This window comes from Diadema antillarum, unplaced genomic scaffold (assembly GCF_040938485.1).
Source record: "Diadema antillarum isolate AM-2024a unplaced genomic scaffold, OU_Dant_1.0 scf00000149, whole genome shotgun sequence".
Lineage (NCBI taxonomy): Eukaryota > Metazoa > Echinodermata > Echinoidea > Diadematoida > Diadematidae > Diadema > Diadema antillarum.
Window position 1 is genome coordinate 908,715 of NW_027271038.1, and position 26,139 is coordinate 934,853.

The 26,139-nt window shown below is 37.3% G+C and overlaps 1 protein-coding gene across 1 annotated transcript in view; it reads left to right on the top strand.

Annotated features, from left to right (window-relative positions):
• Window positions 1-7,362: 7,362 nt before the first annotated feature.
• LOC139721751 (ubiquitin carboxyl-terminal hydrolase 8-like) overlaps window positions 7,363-26,139 on the top strand; it is a 33,293-nt gene continuing 14,516 nt past the window's right edge. The window contains exons 1-7 of the mRNA XM_071633073.1: window positions 7,363-7,582; window positions 16,941-17,173; window positions 17,368-17,512; window positions 19,740-19,825; window positions 22,834-23,006; window positions 23,593-23,752; window positions 24,747-24,900. Of these exons, the coding sequence (XP_071489174.1) occupies window positions 17,073-17,173; window positions 17,368-17,512; window positions 19,740-19,825; window positions 22,834-23,006; window positions 23,593-23,752; window positions 24,747-24,900 (819 nt within the window). The 5' untranslated portion in view covers window positions 7,363-7,582; window positions 16,941-17,072. The remainder of the gene's footprint in view (window positions 7,583-16,940; window positions 17,174-17,367; window positions 17,513-19,739; window positions 19,826-22,833; window positions 23,007-23,592; window positions 23,753-24,746; window positions 24,901-26,139) is intronic.

Below are 26,139 nucleotides of genomic sequence, written 5' to 3' on the forward strand. Positions count from 1 at the left end.
AGTGAAACAAAAAATAAAGGTATCGTGGCTTCAAACTTTTTTTGTTTGAATTTACCCAATTTCGGCAAGCATTTTTCCTCTGTTCCAAAACACTTTCCCGACTTGGATTTTCACGTGCCCCGGGCAATCGGGCAAGTAGGCCCCTACTTATGTAGCATTTTGCTATAAGATGTTTTTTTTTTTATCCGAAAATGAATTGGGGGTTCGTTAATCTGAACATTTTAATTGCCGCGTTATTCCAAAGTTGTATGTGTATATACATGTATATACTTGTGACGTTTACCACACATGCCTTCTTGTTTATCGTTCCTGCGAGAATCAAAACTATAACGCGTTTTTTTTCTCTCATCTTGACATTGGAATTTCTCTCTGTCGTGGAACAAGTTGAGAATAGATAAACGTGAAAATGGAGTCACCCACTCGAAGTTCGAATTTGTTACAAAAAGTAGAAGGAAATGCACATAGCATTTACTTCAAATAGCAACATGCGTGCCTGGATCAGAAGTCAAACATCGACCATCGGTGATAATTTGATATTCGCAGGCTGGATGTTATCATTTAATCAGACAGAGTCTGTTGCTGATGGAAGAGGTAGATTATACGGTATAGATCTTATACCCGAGCTGTGTTTGCGATGCTGACAGATTGATTCAAAGGTTCGTTATTTCGAAGGTTCGTCATCCAAAAATGAAACAAGTTTCGTTATTCTGACGGTTCGTTAATCCGATAAAAGAAAGGTTCGTTTATAGGCACCTTCTTTTCATCCTGGGCTTTTCATTTTTCGGATTTTATAACGATTCTTCGGAATGACGCCCCTTATTTGGTTTTCACGACAGATTGACGAACTTTTCTTCGGAATTACGACTTTTGCATTTTCATTTTCGGATTAACGAACCTTTCGGAATAACGCCACAGATGTTCGTCAATTAACGAACGCTTTTTCACTTTCGGATTTACAAACCTCTTATTGGTATTGGGGACTGCAATGTGTGTTACGGAATAACGAACCTCCCCCCCCCCCCCCCCCAAAAAAAAAACAACAACAAAAAAAAAACAACAACAACAACAACAACAACAACAACAACACACACACACAACAAACAAACAAACAGACAGACAAACAAACTATAACCTTAATCTATTTCGCTTTCTGATTAACGAACCTTCGGAATAATCAACGTCACTCTCTCCCACCGCGCTATAAGCTTTTTGTCAAGGCCCTCTCGTTGTCAGCTGAGCTCGATTCTTCGCCCCCATTAGCTGCATAACAGAGAGAGAGAGAGGGCCTTGACAAAAAAGGCTATACCGCCGCGCTAACTCTGACCAACAGATTTATTTCTTAAAAATCTACATCTGACGGCCATAGAGGAAATTCTTCTCCAAATCACACTGACTTGAATAAAAAAAAAAAAATACGATAGCGTGAAATATATAGGCAGAACTGTAAAAATAAGAAATCAGTTTTGTAAATTCTATACAGAGCTTCCCATTTTTGATTCCACAAAACAGAAATATCGGTAGCAGTCATACAGGCCTAATTAACCAAGTATACCTCATCTGGTGATGATGCTATCCCCAGCCGCATTAACTCTTCCGTTGTGGTCTCTTCGTGGACATTTTTCGGGAAGAAAATACTCAAGATAGACATTATTTTTGTCAATGAGTTAACAACCGGACCCTCGCCTTGAAATGCAATGTTTGCCAAGTTATTCCACGTCTATTATAATTTGGCGCTCATGATAATATGATTACTTTGTTTGTTTGTTTGTGTGTGTGTGTGTATGTGTGTGTGCTTATGTGATTTTTTTTTTGTCGTATTTCATTAAAAGTGTCAAGATTTACGCGAACTTATTGTAAAGTAAGGACATCCTCACTTCATCCTTTATGCAAATGTGATTATGGCCTTATCCCTGCATGTAAAGGTATGGGATTAAACTCATTATATTCATACCGTTATAGACCTACAATACGCGTCAACGAAGTCTCCTCCATTGATCCCATGTAAGGATTAATGTTTCTTTGAATTATTTCCGAACCACTTGTATCATAAAGAGTGGAACCACAAAGTTCTGCCAGTTGTAGGAAGAGTACAACATTATCTATAGCATATAATAAGTTCAAGGTTCTGAAAAAAAATGTTTATCTAACAATTGAAGTCAACTTTTTTTTTGAAGACATAGACTAACCATCAAAATACACTGTGATCAACCTTCTATCGGTTTCGGAATGCTCCCACAGATGGCGCAGCAACAATTTCCGAGGCAGAGCAAAGAGATTTCCCCCAGTGGTGGGGAGGAGAAAAATCTCTTTGGTACCTAGCCACAGAACTCTCCAGAGTTTTGTGTGCCGAGCACATAGCAGGGAACTCCAGTTCTCCGAGACAGTCGGAAAGAACGAATGGCGATGCAATATATTTCTCGAGTATTATATCTTTATGTGGTTGGATGGCTCTCGTCAACTGAGTAATCTGATTGATATTTACAGCCCTGTGCCGAAAAATGAGCAAGATTATTATGCATTTTCAGGCCCGTAGCCAGGATTTTTCAAGGGGGGGTGCGGTCACTAAAAAAATGGACCTTCGGTACCAATACCAATGATGACACACACACACACACACACACACACACACACACACAATCATATATATATATATATATATATATATATATATATATATATATATATATTCTTTGGACGACCGAACTACAAAAGTTGTATAAGAATTTGCGCGCGAAGCGCGCCGCAAATTGTGAATTTTGACTGTTTTAATGACATTTTAAAGTCTCGAGGAAATTTGTATTTTTGTCTGTTGCATGCAATCGCGTTACGGTATTTCATCTAGGAAATAGTAAAAACTCATTTTGCCAGGAAGTTGCAAAGTTTAATTGTGTTCGAGACTCTGCGCGCGTAGCGCGCCGCAAAATTGAGAATAGTGATTTTCCTGGTGTTGTTTTAACTTTTATTTTTTCTATTGTATACCCGCGTTAGCAGGCCTGAAGCCAGGATTTTTAAAGGAAGGGGGGATTGCGTTAATTAACAAAACGGTCCTTTGATACTGTCCCGGGAGGGGTAGCGACAATTAAAAGGTGGACACCATGCTCATACATGGACTTTCAAAATGGCCCCTAAACGAGTAATGATCATATGATTTTTTGGGCCTTAAAAACAAGTATTCCTTAAATGTTTCCTGCACCCTAAAGAAGTACTTCATCATGATTGAACAATATATATACCATTTTCCCAAATTTCGGCCTTTTTGATACCCTTTGATTATATACGCTCGTACATCACACTTTCCATCTAATCCGTGAGAAAAAACGACCCCTATTACGCGTTTTCTTTAGCGAGTATGGTCACGGTGTCCACCTTTCAGTTGGAGTTTTCCATCCCATTGGATGCTGTTTGGAAGATGAAACATTCACTTTACTATACAGTATATCAGCCGTTGGTATGCGAGTTTGTCAAAAACGAAAATAAATAAGAAAATTTTTAAAACAAAATGAATTGTAAATGTGAACCTTTTATATTTTGCCTCCTTGTGGTAGGATATTTCCAGCATTTCCGAACTTTCAAATAATCATTTTAGATTTAATAATATTAAAGGTAGTAGATCCGATTCGCAAACATCTCCAATATCAGTCAAATGTCATATTAACCATCATGCTAAGAAGGTTTTCTTTGTGAAATTTGGAGGTCAGTGAAATTCAAAAATTAAACATCCGTTAGCCATTGGAAGAAGTTGAGTGCAAATTCAGACCTCAGGCTTAGTGCTCAGATGTTATCCTATTTGATTTGATCTGTCTTACTGTGCACACTAAGATACATACTGGAATGGTTATTTCTTATTTATTAAAATAATTATAGTAGCATATTTGGTTACTAGCTGTCTCTAAGCATTTTCGAATTTGGGCTGCAAAGAGATCCACTACCTTTAAATTAGAAGAGAGATAAGTAAATAATGATAAAATAAACAAACAAAAAAGAATGAGTTTCTTTTGTAATACTATCTGACAAACTTTTTACTTTACCATTTTACTTCATAGCTCAGCACTTTCCATTCTCTCTCATACCCTCTTACCCATTACATTTAAATGAAATACAACTAAAATGAGTTTGCGTGCCTGCATAATACTCTTTGGAAATTATAAGTGAGAATGTTCTTAGGTTTTGGCTCACTTTAAAATGAGAACCAATAGAACTGTCACAACATGAGAAAATGTATAAGTAATAATCAACAGTACATTTCCGAATTTGGCCTGCAAAGAAATCCGCTACCTGTAAGTTAGAAAAGAGATTAGTAAATAGTGATAAAATAAACAACAAAAAAGAATGAGTTTCTACCGCCATATCCAGAACAGAGCCTGAAACGGTGCAGGCTCAAGAAATCGTTTGTACTAATACGTCTTGAAGTACTGTGTGATACTGTTGACTCAGACTTCTACAAAGCTGTAAGTAAGAATTTTAACCCAATCCGGCTCATTACCTGTGTTTTTTATGAAAAAGATGAATAAAGAATGTAAATTAAATAACGACGCGTCACAATGCAGTCTAACGCTCTCACAATGTTATCATACATAGGGTTTTTCCCTGACTGTTTTTACTCCGGAGCTCTTGCAATATTCAGGCTTTTGTAATACTATCTGACAAACTTTTTACTTTACCATTTTACTTCATAGCTCAGCATTCTCTCTCATACCCTCTTACCCATTACATTTAAATGAAATACAACTAAATTGAGTTTGCGTGCCTGCATAATACTCTTTGGAAATTATAAGTGAGAATGTTCTTAGGTTTTGGCTCACTTCAAAATGAGAACCAATCGAACTGTCACAACATGAGAAAATGTATAACTAATAGAGAACTGGAGTAAGACAGGCCTTTCATTTTGTTTTGTCTCTCCTGATCGTTCGTAAGAAATGCTAATTCATGACCACCTTTTCACAATTTGATTGGAGCATGCATTCATAATGGAAAATAGTTGACATAATAATCTATCCCCAGGCATTATCATGCCAACATGTACTTATATGTACATGTACTATATCTTTGTGGGAAGTAGATATAAAATGTCTCAGGTTTTCGATTATAGTAATTTCGAGGAAATTTCTTTAATTTTTATCATATATGTAAATTTGAGGCTATTATAGATTTTCATCCACTTACCTCTGTTCCTGTGAAAAAATGCAAGTGTCAACCTCAATGTCATCCACGAATCGCACGTACTCGCGCGGCCAGTGGAAAAAAAAACACCGGTCACACGCGCCAAGGGCCATGGCATGCAGTGCCAATATAATAATAGCTCGCACAAATTGATACATAACATTTGTGTTTGTGTGCATGGGGACGATCCGATGGTTCATACAACAAAAGGGTTTCGTACAATTATTTTTAACATTGTTAAACGTACTCTTCCACATTTACGTAGCATATAATGTGTCTTTATATTTATTTGGATTGTTATCTTGAGAATTGCTAAAAACCGTTATTATGAAAAAGTGGACCTTTCAGAATTTGGGGGGGGGGGGTGCGTACGCACCCGACGCACCCCCCCCCCCCCCCCCCCCCCCCTGGCTACGGGCCTGATTTTATTGCACATGATTAGCCTGTCATCCCGGGCTGCGTGCAAGTGTATCAGTGAATTTTCCTCCTTTTTTTATTTTTACCTACGTGGAGAGAACACAAAACGTACAAAACCAAGTAATAACTCAGAATATTCCTTTTTCAAAGAATTTATTATGAAATACAAGATTTAAATGTTATCAGGATATCGCACATGTATTATAAAATGTTGTTGAGCCTTTCATTTTTTCCTGGAGATTGTCAAAACCCTTGCATTTAGGGTGTTCTCAACCATCATCCATTTTTTTTTTTAGCCCAGTCTCCAAATTTGTTTAGGTCCTCTTAAAGATTTTGTGTATGATGTTGATTGTTGGTAGTCATGTAGGAGATTGCATCATCGGCAAATGCGGCAAACATTTTGATGCTAGACCATCAACCAAGTCATGAATGTAAGCAGAAAAAGGCACGGGCCCATTAGAACCGACCCTTAATTCAGTGGCACTCCAGATTCTACTGCTATTGGAGAATATTTGATATACAATGTATTACTATCCAAAAGGACCCTCTTCCATGGAGAAAGCTTTGAATCCATTTAAGATTTTCCCCCAGATACTATATAGAAGCCCAATTTGTGTAAAAGTCGTTCATGTCCAACCTTGTTAGACGCTTTTGGAAAGTCCATGGTTATAACACCGTTTGACGTCCTTTGATCCATGTTCTTGTGTAGATCACAATCTCCTCAGGTTTCTTGCGCCATCCAAGTCCAGGAAACAATGCTATAGTACAATTATATTCAAAAGAGTTGAATCCTCTGGAGCATAATTTCCATCGCTATATTTCCTTCCCCCCCCCCCCCCCCACACACACACAGACACATGCACTTTTTGGCACCCGTACCTAGAAATACATAGGGTGTCACCACTTTGGGCCAACACTTTTTTTTTCTTTTTTTACCCCGGAAGCATGGTACTAGAAAAAAAAAATAGAACTATTGAAATATTTGGGTGTATAATAAGGCCTTTGTTTTTGCACTGAAGATGTCAGTTGAAGAAACGCGGAAGTTGCGGTGAAGGCCTTTTTTGTTTTGTTTTTGTTTTTGTTTTTGCTCGTTAGCTGATGAAATCCGGACATGTGTTATACTCATGATAATACTCGTGGGTCCCATACTCGTTATATAGTCGTGCTATAGTATATATATATCAAAGGGATGATATACATTGGTGGAGATGAGAATTGGGCTTGTAACTTTTTGCGAGATACCAAGGAAACACATGAAATACTCTAGTATAGAGCATACTGTACCATTTTAAGAGGAATTCAAAGTTTATTTGATGAGAATCGGGTTTGGAATGACTGAAACATCCAAAAACAAAGTATTACAATTGCTCTGTTTTAGATATCTCAGCCATTTCAAAACCAATTTTCATCAAATAAACGTTGAATTCCTCATTGAATTACATGCTCTTTCATATTTCATAAGAGGTTTCTCATTATCTCACCAAAAAAATGTTAGAAACCTAAAATTAGGTCTTAACCGAAAGGATCTTTGGTCGTATTCTCGGCTCCCTGGCCGTACGTACGCAAGCGATGAACATCGTCTACCCGCCCGCGCGCTCCGTGTGCGCAGCGCGGAAGAGGGTCATGGTCATACATATAGGATAACGGTGGGTAGTAGATGATCGTGTAGCGACAGCGAGCGAGAGATCGAGGAAAGGGAGGTACACATTATATTTTGTACAGGTGAAGCGTTACATCGATTGCATTGCTGGTACATGTACAAGTGTATATTATAGTTCTAGACGGGGTACGATCTCTGTTGATGTTTATTATGGTACATATACTTGACTGTTAGATGTATTTACTCAGGACGGGACATATTAGTATTGCGTTCCTGCATTAATCCTGAGGTCATCGTCACCATCGCCATCGCTATCGCCATCGAGGGAGTTTTTCGAGAGCCAGCGCCAGCAAGCGGGCTTGACCCACGGCCACACTTTACACAGAAGTCCACTACATCTGACATGTATGTATCGGTTTACAGTGTCATGACATCATACTATCATCATAGACTACTGTCAATACAATACTCAACTGAGAAATGTAGTTTGTAGGCATTGTGGAAAATTGTGGAATCAGTTGAGTTAGACTCTAACGATGTTAGTAATGAGTTATTGAGTTAGTGAATTACCAAACCATGTTATTCAGTTCAGGCAACTGTCGGAACATCTAGATTGTCTCTTGTCTACTGATTATCCAAACTTAAAACGTTTCTGTTCTTCTCACACTGAGGACTAGAAAGCTTATCTAACTGTTACTACAAAGTACAGTGCTAGACCTAGTAGTAAGTAAGTAGATCTATAGCATTCCAGTCGATAATGTTCAGAACAAGTCAGCTGAAGTGTATTCTTCGTCTGGTGGGCCTGTGTGTTTGTTGTTTGCGATTTTCTTCTCTGTTGTCATGTTTGAACTTGTATGTAATCTATCTTTTTAATTTTTTGAAGCGCCATAACTATTTGAGCACCAAAAGTTTGACCTGTGACAGTGCAGTGTGAGTGCGCTTTATAGAGTAAAATACCGGTACCTAATATTGATAAGCGGCTAGGTGCCTGTTTCTGGCAGGGGCACTTTCATTCATCAATAAAACAGTTACTGAACATCATGTGTGCTTATTTTACTTCAGTCCCTCTTTTAGAACACAAGCAGGAGTTAAAGTAAGATGCCCATGATTCAACCATACCGGCACGCTGTCCAAAGTCCGACGGCCTGCTACATGTGAAAACCTATGCATTTGGTCAAATTTTAGCACAAGAGGTCAAATCTTTGAATTTTTGCTTATTAAAGGGTGTGTACATTTCTCGTCGAGATGAAAATTTAGCCTTTAACAATATACAAGATATTCAGAAACCACTCTATGAGATGTCAAAGAGCATGCAATTCTAAGGGGTATCAAAAGTTTATTTGATGAAAATCGGTTTTGAAATGGCTGAGACATCCAAAAACAAGGTGAAACAAAGAGATCGTAATAAAAGTGTGGCATGTCGCCTTTTATTATTATCACTTTTTTGGATATCTCAGCCATTTGAAAACCAATTTTCATCAAATAAACGTTGAATCCTTCTTGAAATTACATGCTTTTTCATATTTCACATGAGATTTCTCATTATCTCACCTAGGAATGTTCAAAACATGAATCCCCACCTCAACCAGTACTGTACAGTCCCTTTAATACTTGCAAGTGTTATGGGAAGTGACACCTGGGGGGTGTTTCATGAAACTTTTTGTCAGTGATTTACACCGACAACTTTTAAAAGCTACTGAAATCCTTGCGTTTGATTGGCTGATAGCAAATTTGTCGGTGAAAACCTCCGACGAACTCGTTGATGAAACGCCCCCCTGATTAGGCCTTTTCATCAATGAGTGAAATGGTCCCTGCCGCAAATAAGCGCCCTGTACAAAGCCTGCCGCAAACAGGGTATTTTACTCTAGTAAGGCTACTAAACGACCACCTATGTTCAGATCGACCACCCTCGCGCAATGCCAATGGCTGTCTTGCATATAAAATCAAAAGTATGCATGGGACGGGGTGCAATATGTTGGAACATTCATACATGAATACAAATTTATCAAGAGAAATCAGGGGGATACAAGTACAAATACGTTGTAATCTGATGAAACGGGAGGAAAAAGGAATTGAAGAAAACCCTCATTAGTAATACACATAATTATTGTTAGGACTCTACCGGTAACACATATTTGCCCATTTTCTAAAGATACAAGATATCTAATAAAAAAGTGGTTGATGAGTAGTAGGCCCAACAATGCAAGTAGCCACTATTGTTATTATTGTTGTTGTTATTAATTATTATTATTATTATTAATATTATTGTTATTATTATTATTATCATTATAATCAGGAGGTCGTACATTGTAGGTTCGAATCCTGCTCGAGTACATACCGGTATGCCCATGATTTTTTTATCATGGCTATACTACTAAAACACTGGTAATCTATTCAGTGCTTATTTATATGTCAATGTAGGGCAATTTGTCAATCAGTTGCAATCATTATTATTATTATCATTATTGTACTATCATTATTATTGTTATTATTATTATTATTATTATTATTATTATTATTATTACTATTATTATTATTATTATTATTATTATTATTATTATTATATGGCAGCAGTTCCCCTAACTGGTTAGTGTCTATTATGATTTCATACTCACAGTTTCAGAGCTACCTCTGTTAGATCCCGACTATCCACTCTAGCCTGTAGAGGCTACTTTCTCTAGGTAACACTAAACCATTGGATTCTGCTGATCTTCTGTTTGAGCTGTTTCGTAAAACGTGTAAAAGTGTTAGATCTAGAGTCTAGTGGTTCTAGATCTCGACGTATCATTATCATTGGATTGCCTGATTATAGCAAAGTGGATCTAAATATTAAACTAATTTAAAGAGAAGTTCTCTGGCTTCTTCTTCTTCTGATTAAGTCTGCCTCCTTCAATAGGCTGAAGTATCTTGCAGACTGTAATATTTACATTATAATGCAATTTATTTACAGATATTTACAAGCACAAAACAGATTTGAAGAAAATAACTAGCCACTGTGATCAACCATTAGTTGGTTATGGAATGATTTCACAGATGGCGCTGAAACAATTTCCGACGACAGGGAATTGTAGCTCCTTACAGTCCTGTACAGTTCTTGGAAAGAACGAATGGCGATGCGATTCAGTTCTCATGTACAATGGTACCTGATAGGAATGTGGTTGCATGGCTGTTGTGAACCAAGTGCCGTAACCTGTCTGATGCTATAGTCCTGTGCTGAAAGATGAGTAAGATTATTGTGTATTTTGTACCTAATTAGCTTGTCATTTTCTCTGCGCTGTTCCAGATTACGTAGCCATGCCCCATGGGGTATGGCTATTAAGCTTTGAAAGTGCATATTAATATAAAATAATAGCACTCTGATTTTAGTTAGTCCTGCTCTGCTGGTAAAGCCAGCATGGCTGACATTAACTGGTAAATACATTGTAGTATCATCTTAGTAAAATCTTATAATACATAACCATCCACAATTCTTCTCCATGTAAAGTAACATCACTGCAGATGGTCTACCTCATACATATGTATGTTGTGTAGTATCTAGATCTATGTGCTGTTTGTCCGTCAAATTACTGTAGTGCATCAAACTATGGTAATACACACTATATATAATCTGATTCAGGTGTACAGTGTACTTCTACTTCAATGGTGCTTCTCATCAAAGCCTGTTTAGTAGCTGGATGAGGGTTTATGGTGTGGTGTAGTGTACATCATGACATCCCATCTTTTGGAAGTTTGCTGTTGCAGACGTAGTGACTTACTCAAGCCACTGTTTGTTAAAGTGATGATAGCTGAAGGACATTTGTGCATTCTACAGCACGTTTAGAAGCTGGTAACAAGGCAAATGAGGTACATACAATATTAATGCTGATTAAGCAACTACTAGTGGTATTCATAATTGATGTATTGTAGTTTTGAACTTACTAGTACTACAGCTGTATCAAGAAAAACACACTTGTTGCTTGTCTTGGTTGGCACCATGTTGTGTCAGAATAGAGTCAAAAGTCATGAGAAGGAGACAAAGTTTCCATACAGATTAATTGCATGTATGTTCTTATACTCTATTTGAACCATTTCACTAATTCTACAAATTCTGTAAACCTTTTAATGTAAAGTGTTGCAATAATGGAGGGTTTTGAACTCCTTGATGTTAAGATTAAAACAACGTTTGACTTATGTCTGCTGAGAATTATCCTAAATCTAAGTACTGCATCAGAGAGTGGTGTACTCGGTACATTGTACCAGGAGTGAAGAATGATCTGTGCAGTGAGTGTCTGCCAGCTACCAGAATGCTTTGAAACACTGGAAATGTCCAAACAAATGAAGAGCTTTATAGTATTGATGGAGAGCTCTACAGACTTGTCGCATGTTAAATGCTCACAGTGTCAACTTAACAGTCTTTTTTATGCCTCCGCCACGAAGTGGTGCCGGAGGCATTATGTTTTCGGATTGTCCGTCCGTCCGTCCGTCCGTCTTTCTGTGCTAACGAGAGTATGCTTGTGTGGCTAGGAGAACAATAGTGCACAATAGATGGCCTTTATTCCGTCAGGCTTGTGTGGCTAAAATTTTTGCTTGTGTGTCTATTTTAACAAAAGGGAGAACAAAGGGGTAGACACACAAGTATATCACCGTGAGGTCGTCCGTCCGTCCGTCCGTCCGTCCTTCCGTCCGTCCGTCCATAATGAATTTTGTGGACAGGGTAACTACCAAAACCTTTTGAGGTATCCTAATGAAACTTGGCATGTATGTGTATTAGGGGGTGAAGTTGTGCCTATCAACTTTTGGGTGCACATGCTCAAGGTCAAAGGTCAAAAGGTCAAGGTCAAATGCTTAAAATTTTATTATTTCCCCCATATCTATGCAATGCCTGAAGATATTTTCTTGAAACTTAGTGTATACATGTACTACCCAATTAAGATTCTCTGGTGAAAGTTTGGGGTCATGAGGTCAAAAGGTCAAAGGTAAAAAGGTCAAGCAAAATGTTAAAATTTCACTTTTTTCTCTGTATCTTGGAAATTATTTAAGGTATCTTCATGGAACATAGTATATATGCATCTACTGACTGGCAGTGGTTATCTAGGGAATTTAGGGTTCATGGGGTCAAAGGTTAGTGGTCAAAGGTCAAGGGCAATACTTCAAAATTTTACTATTTTCCTTATATTTATGCAATGCCAGCAGGATTTTTTTTTAAACTTGATGTATGCATGTATAACCCAATAGAGATTCTCTGGGATTTTTTTTTTTTGCCAAGAAGGTCAAAGGTCAAAAGGTCAAAGATCAAGTGAAAGTGCTGAACTTACTTCTTTCTCCATATCTCAGAAGTGGCTCAAGTTATCTTGAAACTTAGTACATGCTGAATTTAAATGTATGTTCTGCCTGACAGTGATTCTCTTATAAATCAAAGGCCAGATGAAAATGATAACAATTTACTGTTCAATACAGAAATTGCACTTTTTCTCCATACCTTGAAAATTACTCAGTGCATAAACTTATGAAATGGTCAAAGTCAAGTTAAAGTTCTTAAATCCCCAAATACATGCTCTCCTATTCATCCAATTAAACATAGGTCAAGGAAGGTAAACATTCAATACATTTGTGACAAACATGTCATTTTAATATTTTGCCAATTTTGTGAAAATGTAATCACACATTGTCCACATGTACTATAGACCTATTAGGAGAATCATGCATTATGGCGGAGGCATACCAGTTGCCATAGCGACATTTCTAGTTTCTTTTCTTTTTTAAAGAATTGAGTATACGACTGTACCATGTTGTTAAATATCAAGGTACAACATTTCAAAGCTGTCCCAACCTGAGTTGTGTTTTAATATTTTTGTTCCATTGTAACAAAATACTGTGGAACTACATAAGATCCAAACAATTTCATGAATTTATGAATTATAGATATAATACAAATTAGTTTCAGCAGGAGGCATTCTTTATATACTAGTAAATTCTTCATTTTTGATGGTGTGTGCCCTAGATAGAGGTGATTAGTTTTGAATAGTCAGAGTACCTGGCAATGAAAAGTGTTTGTATACATTGTACATGTACATACTAGTAGAGCTCTATTTTCAACTTGACTTTTTGTGGGAATCACCAATTATGCAGCATCACCAACAAGTCAATACAATTCAGCTAAATGTAAAATCCAGCTTCAGTGTTTTTGTGTCTCGTGTGCATTTACATCCTCTGTAGAAGCTTGGTGCAATTGTACAGCTCATCAAGTCTTAAGGAATCTTTTTTTTTTTTTTTTTTTGTAATGCATGTCTTCTACTGGAGAAAAATTGAATGTGGACATTGTTAATTTCATTGAATCTAGATACAAATGATGAGCCTTCTACAGCCATGAAATGTACAGAGCTGTATGAATTGAGTGTAAGTTGTCATGTTTCATACTGTAGGTGATCATTTACTATGCAATGTTTTTCATTAAATGGTAATTTCAGTTAAATCCAGCATACAACTGCAGGCTTCAAAAACACTGAGAGAATGAGTCAGTTACCTGCTTGAGGAGTGGTGTCACATTATAATGAGAGTAAGTTGAAGTCTCCCTACCTGTACCTGCACTTTTCTGAGTTTTGTGACACTGTGGGAAGAACAATTAAGATCGTTCCATGCAGAAGCCACACTACTACACTGTAAAATTATGCCAACTATTGCATGGGTCACTACACTGTTCATTGTAATACAGAGCTATGTAAGAAAAGCATATTTGTCCAGAAGAACATCATGTTCACTCATTCACTTTGGATGGCATGAATATGAGATAGGCTGACAATGATCACAAAACATACTTGTATTTCTGTAGGCCTATACATGCACTAGAAATTTCTTGTCTGAAATTTTGTGAATTGGGACTTAAAAAAAGACATGTTTGCAGTGAATATGCAATTGAGAATCACAGTGATGGAATGAGAAATATATCTTTCCTTTCATGAGAAAACTTAATGATTTCCCACCTTAGATTATGTTATTCATGGCATTTGCATTGTGGAAGGCAATTAGTCAAAGAGTTCCTCATTTCACAAATTTGTCAGTTGACTCCCAAATTCACAAAAATATAAAAACACTCAGGTGCGAGTTTCTTCACTTTGTCTCCCTCTAGAGGGATACAAAGTGAAGAAACTTGCACCTAAACCTTCACCCCTCTGAATAATATCTTTCTTTCATATAAAAACGCTGTTCCTAAATGAAGTACATAGGTATGCTTGCGGCTATTATATAAAATCCTAAGACTCAGTGGTACAGTTTTAATGCAATGTATGCGTACATGTACGTACAGTGTATGTGCGTACGCAAATTCTCAGCAAGAAAGGAAAAAAATAGTGTACACAAAACTCATTGTCAAGTAGCACTATTGGTAGGACACTGTATCTTGTACAATGAATTTCATAGTCTGTATTTTAACACCAATGTTCCATCACTGCTGTTTGTAATTTTAAACTGGCTAATATGTTCCTTGTAGTCCAGGCCCGAGTGACGATACTCTGACACAAGAAATCAAAGTGGACTAAAATTTGTGCGGAAAACAGTCTAATGGGGAACTCTGAGGGTAATGTTCTCACGCACACATACATGTATTTACTTGTATCTGAAGCCAATGCAGACCTGAGCAAATCTAAAGGCAGAGCACACCTCAACCAAAGGCACACACAATAAATTACTTTGTATAGTCATTTCCAACTCTGGAACAAATCTACATGTATCATGCCTTTCTGCCATTGCATACAATTTGTAGTGAAGGGCTACAAATACAAACAATCGTAAAGTTGCTTGTAAGTGGTGCACTGAAGCAGGACAGTTTACTGCAGCCCAGCAAAGCATTAAAAAAAAAGAAGAAAATGTCCATCAGTTTCTGGTCCATGAACACTTCACATAAATATTTGGCACATATGTGCAAATGTTACGTAACTCAAAAAGGACAGTCTACTTACTGTAGTGTCACTTATGCCAATGTGGAATACTAGATGCCATTTAAAGGGGATGGCGAGTAACTGATCAGTGGGAATGCTAGGGGATGATTGTTCCAATCCTTGTGGGATTCATTTAAGAGTACATTAAATACATCTATTGTGTGAAAATTATTTGCTTCAGAATGGTCTCATATTCAAGTAATGTGCAGTTTAATGCCCCGTCACTGTACAGGCATGCTAACCTGGAAACATTAAACTGCACATTACTTGAATATGAGACCATTCTCAACCAAAGTATTTTCACAAAACAATATATAATGTACTCTTAAATGAATCCCACAAGGATTGGAACAATCATCCCCCAGCATTCCCACTGATCAGTTGCTAGCCATCCCCTTTAAATGTGGTAGGTAATGAAACCATGGCACAGAAAAAGATTTTGAACACAAACTGTTTGAAATTGGATTTGATTCACATCTCATGGAAAAATGTAAGAAAAATATAGTCTCATGTGAGTGTATTTTGTTGGACTGACATTAAGATATATCATACTACAAACTTGATGAATCACCCCCCCCCCCCCCCCCCCCCCATTGAGGCGTCACATTGCATCACTGTCACAACATCAGAGGAGACACCCAGGTGTTTCTTGGAGATTTCCCTACTTTTAGATTGTAGTATTAGTAATGGTGGTCTGTGCTTCTTGTGTGCATATACATGGTATGTAGAGTGTAAGGGAGCAAATGAATTGTCATTGTCAATGTTCCATTATAAACCTCTGAAGGTTATTTGAATGGAATTTGCTGTAAAGTATCAGTATCTGTGTTTGAATACCAGTACTAGACAGACAAATGTCACTCAATTGTGCTGATGTAGTCAGACATTCTCTTCATTGCAAGTTTTCATTTTACATGTCAGCCATACTTCACATATTTCTCACTTTTATTTCTCTATTGAGAGCCTTTGATAAAGGGAAAAAACAACAATATCATGTATTACATGTATATGTTTATAGACTTGCAGTGGATATCATTTGTTAGAGGGAGACAAATTGAAGAAAATTCAAACTTCAACCTTCACTCCTCTACCTAATATTCTGTTGCAATCTTAAGATTCATGGCAATTCTGGAATACATACAAACATTGCCGGCATTCATGGTGAAGTACAGATGTATGTACAAAGACAGTGCACATAGTTGTAATGAAACCCAGAATTCCAGTTTCAAAGGAGACATTCACATAATTTGCCTCTCACTACTGCACAGAAAAAAAGAGGAAAAGATATGTCTTTGCTGTAATTAGAAAGTCTTGTATGAAAAAGAAAAGGTCACTGAATTATGTCTGTTCTCAGAGGGACACTATCCAAGTCTTGAGAATTTGTGAGGAATTGAGTTTTTATTTTCAGTTATGACTCAGCAGCATGCATCGGTACAATGTTATTGAAGGATATCTCATTTTAATTCAAGTAGCCATGATTTCTAGCCAGTGACATTTAATGGCCACATGGTACTGACATTATTGTCCATTGTCTTTCACGTTGACCCACTATCTCACTCTTCAAAAAAAATCTCCTCTTTGGTCATGTGTCATCAGGCCAAACAATCGTAGTGCCGGTAATAGCCATTTTTCTGTACCGTCTGTATGTTTTCATTGTGCTCATTTGAAACTTAGAATACAGTGGTACTACTTACAAGTGTACATCATTTATAGCAAGTGACTTTGTGTGTAGGTGTCTTCAAATGGAACAATTATTCCTTTTATGTACTGTAAAGTTGTTTACATATGCCCGCTGTCATTGGTTAATAATTAAAAATGCTGAATATGTGATATTACCTCTTGTCTATCTTCAGGTGAAACTCAGACATCAAAAGATGTAGCTCTCCGGCCTATGATAGGCTGCAGGGGTAAGATCAAAGACAAGGTGGAAAACTCTCGGAAGTTTGTGAATTATCCACTGTTGGCAAGCAGTCCAAACCAGCATCATGCCGGGGGAAATCAAGAAACCCCTCTACATTGGATCTTCAATGGAAGACCTGAACAAGAAAGTCGACCACAACTTGACAAAAGGCCAGACATCCAGGGTGTGAGTAGATAGACAAATCTTTCCTATTTTATACACATAAAGAATGAATATTTAATCTATTTATCATGTGTAGAACTTTTTCATATATTCATACTTTCAACAAATGTGACAGTGCAATGCAGTGCTTGATGATGGTTTGTTTTCTGAGTTTCCATCTTAAAGTGTGATCTTTTTACCACCGCCTTCGGATGTAGGTATGCAAAGTCAGCTGGGAAGGTGCTAGGTGAGGCAGAGAAAGCCTACAGGGAGAAGGATGAGGAGAGGGCCTATGTGCTCTTTATGAAGTACATTGCACTATGGCAGGCCACCAGGAAAGCCCGCGATTACAAGCAAAATAAGGTCAGTCGTGCGTGGCAATGATCATAAATCTTGATCAGGTTGCCCAACACTTGCCCAGTGGTCATTGGCAAGTTAACATCAGGGCCCCATTACATAAAACTTATTATCTGTGACAACTGCCACATTTCTATGACAAATTTGCTCTCAGCCAATCGGATGCAAGGATTTCCATAGCTTGTAACAACTATCACAACTTGTCACTGATAACAAGTTTTATGAAACGGGGCCCTGGTCTGGTCAAGTAATGCAGTCATTGTCTTTCTGTGTTTATATGCCTTTCTGTCCAGTTATATTTCTTTCTGTCTGTGTCTGTTTATCTGTCTATTACTTGTCTATCTATCTACAATGTACTATCTATCTATCTATCCATCTATCATTATCTATTTATCTACATGTAACATGTAAAATGTATTTGCTATCTGTTAGATCTGCAATGTATCTTAATCTATGATACAGTTGTGTCTATCCATTAATATGTGTTTTTGATTTAATTTGGTCTGCAAGTCATATAATGACATTTAGAGTTACAAAAATTTTAACTCGTAATCATTCAGTGGTATATTCCAACTATATTGTGTTGTTCCACTGCATTTTCTCCGGTATATATATATTTAATTGTATCCTGTGGTTCAGTAGAATGATTTTTTTTAAATAGAATATTTGCCTTTACTTGTAGATTGTGTAGTGGATTTAGTCAGCCCAAATGCCAAATTCATTTTCAAAATTATGTAGAGTCTTGATGGCCCTTCCACAAGCATGGTTACTGATAAATCTGGTAATCTGTATGGAGACATGACATGGTGTATTTTAAAGTGCATTTATAATAAATCCCACCTGGACTGTGCACAATCAGCAAGCAATGAATGGAAACTCATGATTGTAAGAAATAAATCTGATGGTTAAAGGAACTTCTCATTGCTGCATGTCTTCTAATAACATACATGTATGCAGTACAATGCTGTCATGGTCGTTGTACACTGATTGGTCCTATTTTTCTGTTGATTTTGTGGCCACTTGATGAAAATTTGTCTTATTTTGCTGATAATGAAGCAGCAAATGAACTATGATCCCATGAATATGTACTGATAGGTTTTCATGGATTGTGAGCTTCCTTTACTTCCCTGTATGTTTTCATCTGTCAGTGATTGACTTTCAATGTACGTTTGCCATGTGTCGTCAGTTATCAAATTGCAGTGATGTTGCAGTGATATTGAAAATAGCCCAGACCTTCCCTTTGATGGCACTCTTTACTGAATGAACAGTCGGTTAGTGCTGTTTAAGTGAATAATTAGGATATATTGAACAAAATGTCACTCACATTTGATACAAACCATAGATGCATAATTTCCATTCTGACAGGTGGTTTGTTTTTGTTAACTAGCTAGTGGTATTGTACTTGATGGGAATTTCATGTTTTTACCTGTCAGGGCAGGACATCACATAAAAATTAGGAATTTGATATCTTGTCAAGCGACTAATTGACACAGTATTTAAAGAATATGTCAGCCACCACAATTTTTGCCATTAAGTTCATTGTTTATTGAGCTGCAGCATCATATGTATGTAAAATTAACTGAGCATATTATAATCTATGAATGCAGAAATATAATTCTGTGTTACCCAATCAGAGCATGTAATTGATTTGACAATTTGAAAATGACATTTTTGTCTATGCTTATTCTTAGCTTTTTCTATGGTTGTATGTTCACATCATTGAAGTGTTTCTTCTACTACATTCATGCATATATGGATGCAGCGTTGATAAAAGGGCATGTGGCCATTAACTGATATTCTTTCCACTACATACATGCATACCGTATGGATGCAGTATTGATAAAAGGGCATGAGGTCAAACCGTCATTAACATATTCTTTCCACTACATTCATGCATGTATGGATGCAGTATAGATAAAAGGGCATGAGGTCATTAACATATTCTTTCCACTACATTCATGTATGTATGGATGCAGTATAGATAAAAGGGCATGAGGTCATTAACATATTCTTTCCACTACATTCATGCATGTATGGATGCAGTATAGATAAAAGGGCATGAGGTCATTAACATATTCTTTCCACTACATTCATGTATGTATGGATGCAGTATTGATAAAAGGGCATGTGGTCATGAAGTTTATTGTCCATACAGACAGTGTAAGTTAGGTTGTGACGATGTATTCATATTCCATAATGCATTGAATTTTGTATTCTCGTGTACACTGTGCAGGATTTTGTGGATGCCCTGCTTGGTACAAGTGGCTGTTCAAAGGCTATCACTATGGCAGAAGAGCTTTCTGAATCCCTCAAATCCAGGTGACTTCTCGATTAACCATTAAGTGACTGGTTCAAAGTCTAATCTCAGAGCAGAACAGGGGAATGATCTCATCAGGCTGCGTTCACATAGAAGTATACTATTCGGGTATTCGGGCTCGTTTTTCGAGGGCACGCGAATAGCTTTAATCGAACGATAGGATTTCCTCACACCGGTTCACATAGGAGGGCACTATTCGAAAGTACTGAATAGCTGCGAAAAGTATAGCAAAGTGAGAATCGAGCTTGTTCGATTTTCGTGCAGCGTATACCGTCTCTCGTTTATGAAATAATGACACTTTTGGTCTGGATTTGCCCTTTAGCAAAAATAAGCATGTAGACTGACATTCTGATGCAGTTTAGAAATTGTTAATAAGATTTGCTGGGATGCAGGAGGAAGAAATCCTCGCTGCATGGGATTGTGAGTTGACGGTGCGGGTGATGGTGTATTCGGTGCTCGAATAGCGAATAGCGAATAGCGAATACCGAATGCTTCTATGTGAACGCAGCCTCAGAGCAACATTTTGAAATTGATTGTACGAGTGCATCAAATAGAGCAGAGAACAAGCACTCACTCTCTGTTTGATACATTAAGTATTTCAGGCTTTTCTTCTTGTTTCGTGTCTGGTTGATATTAAACAAGCATACGGTTTGTAATATTTTATTACATGTATTATCCAGTGTCACACAAACATTCTCAATTCATATTTCTATGTTAGTTATTGTCTTTTGGTGGTTTCTGTGTCTTGTAAAAATCTGAAATAGAAAAAAAAAGAGTTAAAATGCATCTTAAGTCCAAGTATTTTCACCAATAGCAGTCTTTATTACTCCAAGTGCTACTGAAAAGAATTAATCAACATTGTGCACTTGACAATCCATGTGAAAAAGTGCAATTCAACAGAGGCTACGAGCTAATATAAACCATTTTTCAAGGCATAATGAAATGTATAATGTGTCTGTATCCTAATGTAGGTTTGACTGTACTGTAACTTTAGAACTTTCCTTCTTACTCGTTCACTGATAAATAACAATGGAGTGTGGCTTTGGTAATGCAGTTTACAATAGTGAGCCATGATTAATACACTCTAGAGCATAACGTTGTTATTGGCCAGTACTGGGTCAGTACCCATGACTGCAGTTGCAACTAGGGAAAGAAGCTTAGTACACTTTAATGCAGACTTCACAAGCCCACAATACTGTGCACTCATGCCACCTGCGGGGTCTTTAATGTTCATTTTGTGGAGACAGTCCAAGGTTCAAGGAGAGTAGATCTTTAGAAGCAGTGTTGGGTGCATGTTCACATGAGGGGTAAGAGCTGCTGTGGAGTTTGGGTGCACCTCCAGGCATAATCTGGCAGTTACAGGGTTGTTATCATTGCATACATGATATATTTGTGCTATGCAACTTCTCTTGAAAATTCAGTGATCACCCATGAAGTCCTAACAATTTTGTTGTTTGGTGTTTTTATCGCTTAATTACAATTCTTACTATCAATCTTCAGCCTTTCATATGGTAGATCATAGGTAATTCTCTTTCTTTTGAATTCTCTTGTTACTTTTAATTGCTTCTTTTATTTGAAGAATTCTTAAAAGCCTCTTGATTGCTGAATTTACAACCGAGTCTTAATTGGCAATGTGTTTTCAAAATTTTTCTGTCAAATTGAAAAGTTGTATTTTTTCTGAATGGTACACTTTGTACAGTTCAATTGGATTTAAGCCATTACTAATCTTTCTTAGATATATGAGTTATGTAGTGAAATTCAGTAGTGCTAATTCAATAATGACAAGATGGTCATTTCTATGCCTAAAGAGTTCATTGAACTTTGTATACCTAAAGAATAACGATACAGGATGGCAGGGCGGCATCGAAAAGAGTAACTATGTGCTTCAGAGAGGTGTACTGGGATACTTTGATAGAAAGATTGTCAAGTTGTAGGATCTGTTTATAAGTCTTTTTTTATTTAAGTTTAAAAAAGGTTTGGAATCAGTACTAAATGCAGATGCTCATTAAATACTGATTAATACAAAGAAAGCAAATAAAGACCAATGAATAGGGCTAACGAAAAGACACCTGACTTAACAGTAGGACTGAGGAGTGAGAGGTTGATTGGTTAGGGATAGAAATATTCTAACTCTAGATTTAAGCAAGTTATTTTGCAGCTGTCTTAAAAGTTAGGTAAATGTTCTGAGGCAACTGTTATGAACTCCCAAGTCATGATTAGCTGATATTTTGTGCACTGAATATATGCGATATTGGTGTCTTCAATTCAAAGTTTCTTTACATCTGCATGAAGCATATACAACAGAATTAGTTGGGTCTTAGTATCAAAGGCAGAGAAGCATATTAATCAAAATTAGGATTCCCTTATCGAGTAATTGGTGTGGAAGCAGTAAAAATAAAAATTGTTTTGGATTGATTTAAGTTTTGAAATGTACGTTTGAAGTACACTTCACATAGACTAGCCAAAAATGCACATGCAATCCCGCCCCCCTCTCCCCCCCCCCCCAAAAAAAAAAGTACTTGAATAACAGAAATTTATGGTTTTACTAATTACTAGAGTATTTCCCTGTGCAACTGTTTCTGTAATTATCTAGAACAATTTAAAACAATTTCAATTCAATTTATTGAATTCATAAAAGCAATACAGCCAATATTTAATGTACAATAATCAAATGTGGATGAAACCACTAAAAAGCCAGTGACTTGAAGGTTGTGATACCCTTTACTGGATTTACTGGATTTTATTTTTATTTGGATTGTGATGATCAGGAAAGAGCTTCATAATGCTTTATATTCATTCATCCTTGGCAAAGTAAAATTCTGTCAGTTATGTCAGACTCTTGTGCCCCATATTACTTTAAATTTTCTGTGGACTGCATTCTGCCTACAGTCTTCAGAAGCAGTTATGGATACAAAATACGAGGATCAATTTAACTAGTGCTCTCCTCTATGCAGGTAATACATGTAGGAAATTGGTGTTGCTAAAATCTTTTTATCTTCACAATTTGTAGATACAAAGAGTTAAAGGAGGCAGAAGAAGTCAGCAAGAGAATTGAGGAGGAGAAGGAGAAGGAGAAAGCTGCGACAAATGGAGAGAAGGATGGGAAGAAGAGTGGAGGGATGGACACACCAACCATGAATGGTGATGCTGAGGAGATCAGTTCAGAGGAAAAGAGAGTACTAGGTAAGACTTTGCAATAGTGGCTTCAGTGAGGGGGGGGGGGGGGTTGTATTGGTGTAACAGGCCATATGAAAATAGGATAGGTAGGTCGATTTTATTTTTAAACCTCGGAAATGGGAATTTTTAACAGTGAATTTACTCATAACTTGTAAATGCATGCATGCAGACCCCTACCTGCTACTACACACACGGATTAAATAAAAAAAGGCAGATAAATCACCCACAAAAAAAAAAAAAATGGCAACTGTGCCGAAGCGATAACGATTGCACTATCGATATTGAAATATTGTGCTATCGAGAACATGACAGCAAAGATTTTTGTGTGTGTGTGTGTGAATTCTCTAGGTTCTGGGACATTTTTAGGGTCGGTCATGTTACGTCAATACAACTTTTTTTAATGGCCTAATTTTGAATAGGAGGCAGAATTGTATCGTCTTTTCTGAACCAATAATGTGCTGAAATGGTTAATAGTAATGGTATACAAGTATGGAATGTTGATAAAGTAATCAACACCAATACTGAAGATGAGAATATGTTGATAAGTTAGGATGTAACATGAAAGAGTATTTTGTGCCATATTCTCTCCTAGGTAAGGCCGGACTGGTCACCTCTATAGAGCTGTACAAGGAGCTGCAGAGTGATCCATCCTCGATACTGCTGATGGACATCCGCCGATCAGACCACTTCCGAGATTCTCACATCACCATGGGGCAAGTCTTCAACATTCCTGCAGAGATCCTCAAGCCAGGGTATGTCTGATGTCATTCATCCCACCCTATTTAGATGACCTTAGCCAGTGGCTCAGGGGAGCTATTGTGATCACTTTTTGTCTGCCATCCGGCGTCTATCATCTATAGTCTCTTGCCAATCATTTACTGTATGTAAACGTTTTACATTTTGTCATTTTCTTTTTACTCTTTATGTACCAGGTTCGCAAGGTGGACTCACTCGACGCATATTTTGCTCAATCTCACAAACCCATCCAAAACAACTGATAAATCGCCAAATGCCACAGTACAATGAAAGCTTCACTCACCATTCCATTCCTCTTACATTTAGCTCGAAATTGGTGATTAAATATCAAGTGGTGTTTCGTTTTGGATTTGCAAGTAAATTCTAAGTTTCTGTCACTGTTATGTGTGCAAAGTCATGCCTGGACAATTTTATAGCTACTGGTCATTTGAAAGAAATAGATTTCTTATAAAATTGACACCATAGTTAAGCTTGGCAATTTCTGTACAACTTTGCTCATTGCAGTTCCAGTGCAACAAAAATCTACAAAAACTTGAATGGATTTTATAAGCAGAATGTTTTCCCAAAGCATGCATGCATTGCAGTCTCAGAATAATGCAGCACACAGGAGGTTTACACTGTGGCACATAAAGAGTCAAACCCAAGGTCTGATTTTACCCAAACTTGGCATGAATCATTGATTAGGGATAGGGGATACATGCATGTTCAAATACTTCAGGTGGTCCCACAAAATGAAGAAATATAAAACAAAAGAAAAAAGAAAAAAGTCTCCTCCAGAACCAGAAGTAGTACAGTTTGTCATAGTGCATTTAGATCCTTTTAGAGGTAGATAATATAAGTTGTTCATGACAGCCAATTACCTGACATAACATGTAACCTGACTAAAACTGGCATTTTCATCCTCTTCTTTCAAATGTATGATCTGATTGTAGAGTGATTTGGGCTCCAGAAATTGAGTTTGCTTGTCATGAGTGTATTTCATCCATACAGAATAACTGCTGCAACTCTGGGCAAGGGCCTTGGCCAGGAGGCTAAGGCTTTGTGGGACCAACGAATGGAGGTGGAATTCATTGTGCTGGTTGATTGGGAGGAAAGCATGGTACCAGAGTCTAATCTTGCCATAGTCAAGGACACAATGTGTAAGGTAAGAGAACACACGAGAGATATATTGGGTGAAAGGAATTGAGATGTCTACAATACATGATGCAAGTAAATGTAAATGAAAAAAAAAAAATGTGTGTGAAAGAGATTGCTCTCCAGTCTTGCTAGTTAAATGATTAGTCACTCACAAATATTCAGTGGCAAAGGAACTTATCATTGTATGAAGATAACAGGTATTATGTTTATAGATGAATTTGTATGATTTTGGTACATGAGTGGTGGTACATGGGCAGTGATTTGGCTCAGTTGGTGATTTGGCTCAGACAGTAGTGCATCTGCCTCCAGATCCAAAGGACCCAGGTTCAGTCTAAGTGAGCAATGCTGCGTGTAGTCAATACCATCGCCCCTAGTAAGAGGCACAAAACACTGTCCCTCAGGTGGGATGTAAAATTGAGGTCCCGTGTGTGAAAGAGTCACAATTCATGCACAAACAAGATCCCATTTCATTCATTCATCACGAATAGCAGGGCGCATAACCCAGTGACGTTGTGTGACCTCACGTTCAACTGGACCCCATGGAAGACCAGCTAGTGCAGCTGAATATAGGCTATCAGCCATCTTCTCTCATGGAATATAGAACAAACAAACAAACAAACAAATATGTATGATTTATAGAACTTTCAAAAACCAGGAACTTCACTAAGAATAAGGAAGCTATGAAAAGGAACTATGAATATGAATTCCTTCCCTGGTAATGGTTTTCATGCAGATGATTTAGACAATTTAATATCAGTGGTAGTTGCCCTTTCCTGCTAGCTCTTCTGATACCTCTAATTTTTTCCCCTTGATTCAAAACTTTTATATCATGTTAGGGTATGCCCAGTATCAACCAGGTCACTGATCCATTCATCCATTTTCAAAATCACCCAAAGTGTGCCATGTAAGATTGTATACTGTTTCTAAACTGTTGAAACCTGTGCAGTTCATAAGCAAGTTTATTTGACTTTTGTAGATGTGTTTTAGTTATTTCACTGGTTGCAGTCAAAACAGCCTTATATTTGAAAGTGATTTCTTCCTTTGATGAATGAGAGCATATTTAAAAGTCTATTTCAAATTTTCCATTTAATTGAGAGAAGAAAGTAGTTGAGCCAGTATTAAGGATAAATATCAGACGATCTCATGTGATGTTCAGGAGTTTATTGACTGTAATCGAGTCAACTGCAAACACATAGTGTGTGTAACACATGGAAACAGATCAGAGTATGGAAAGCCAACTGAAACA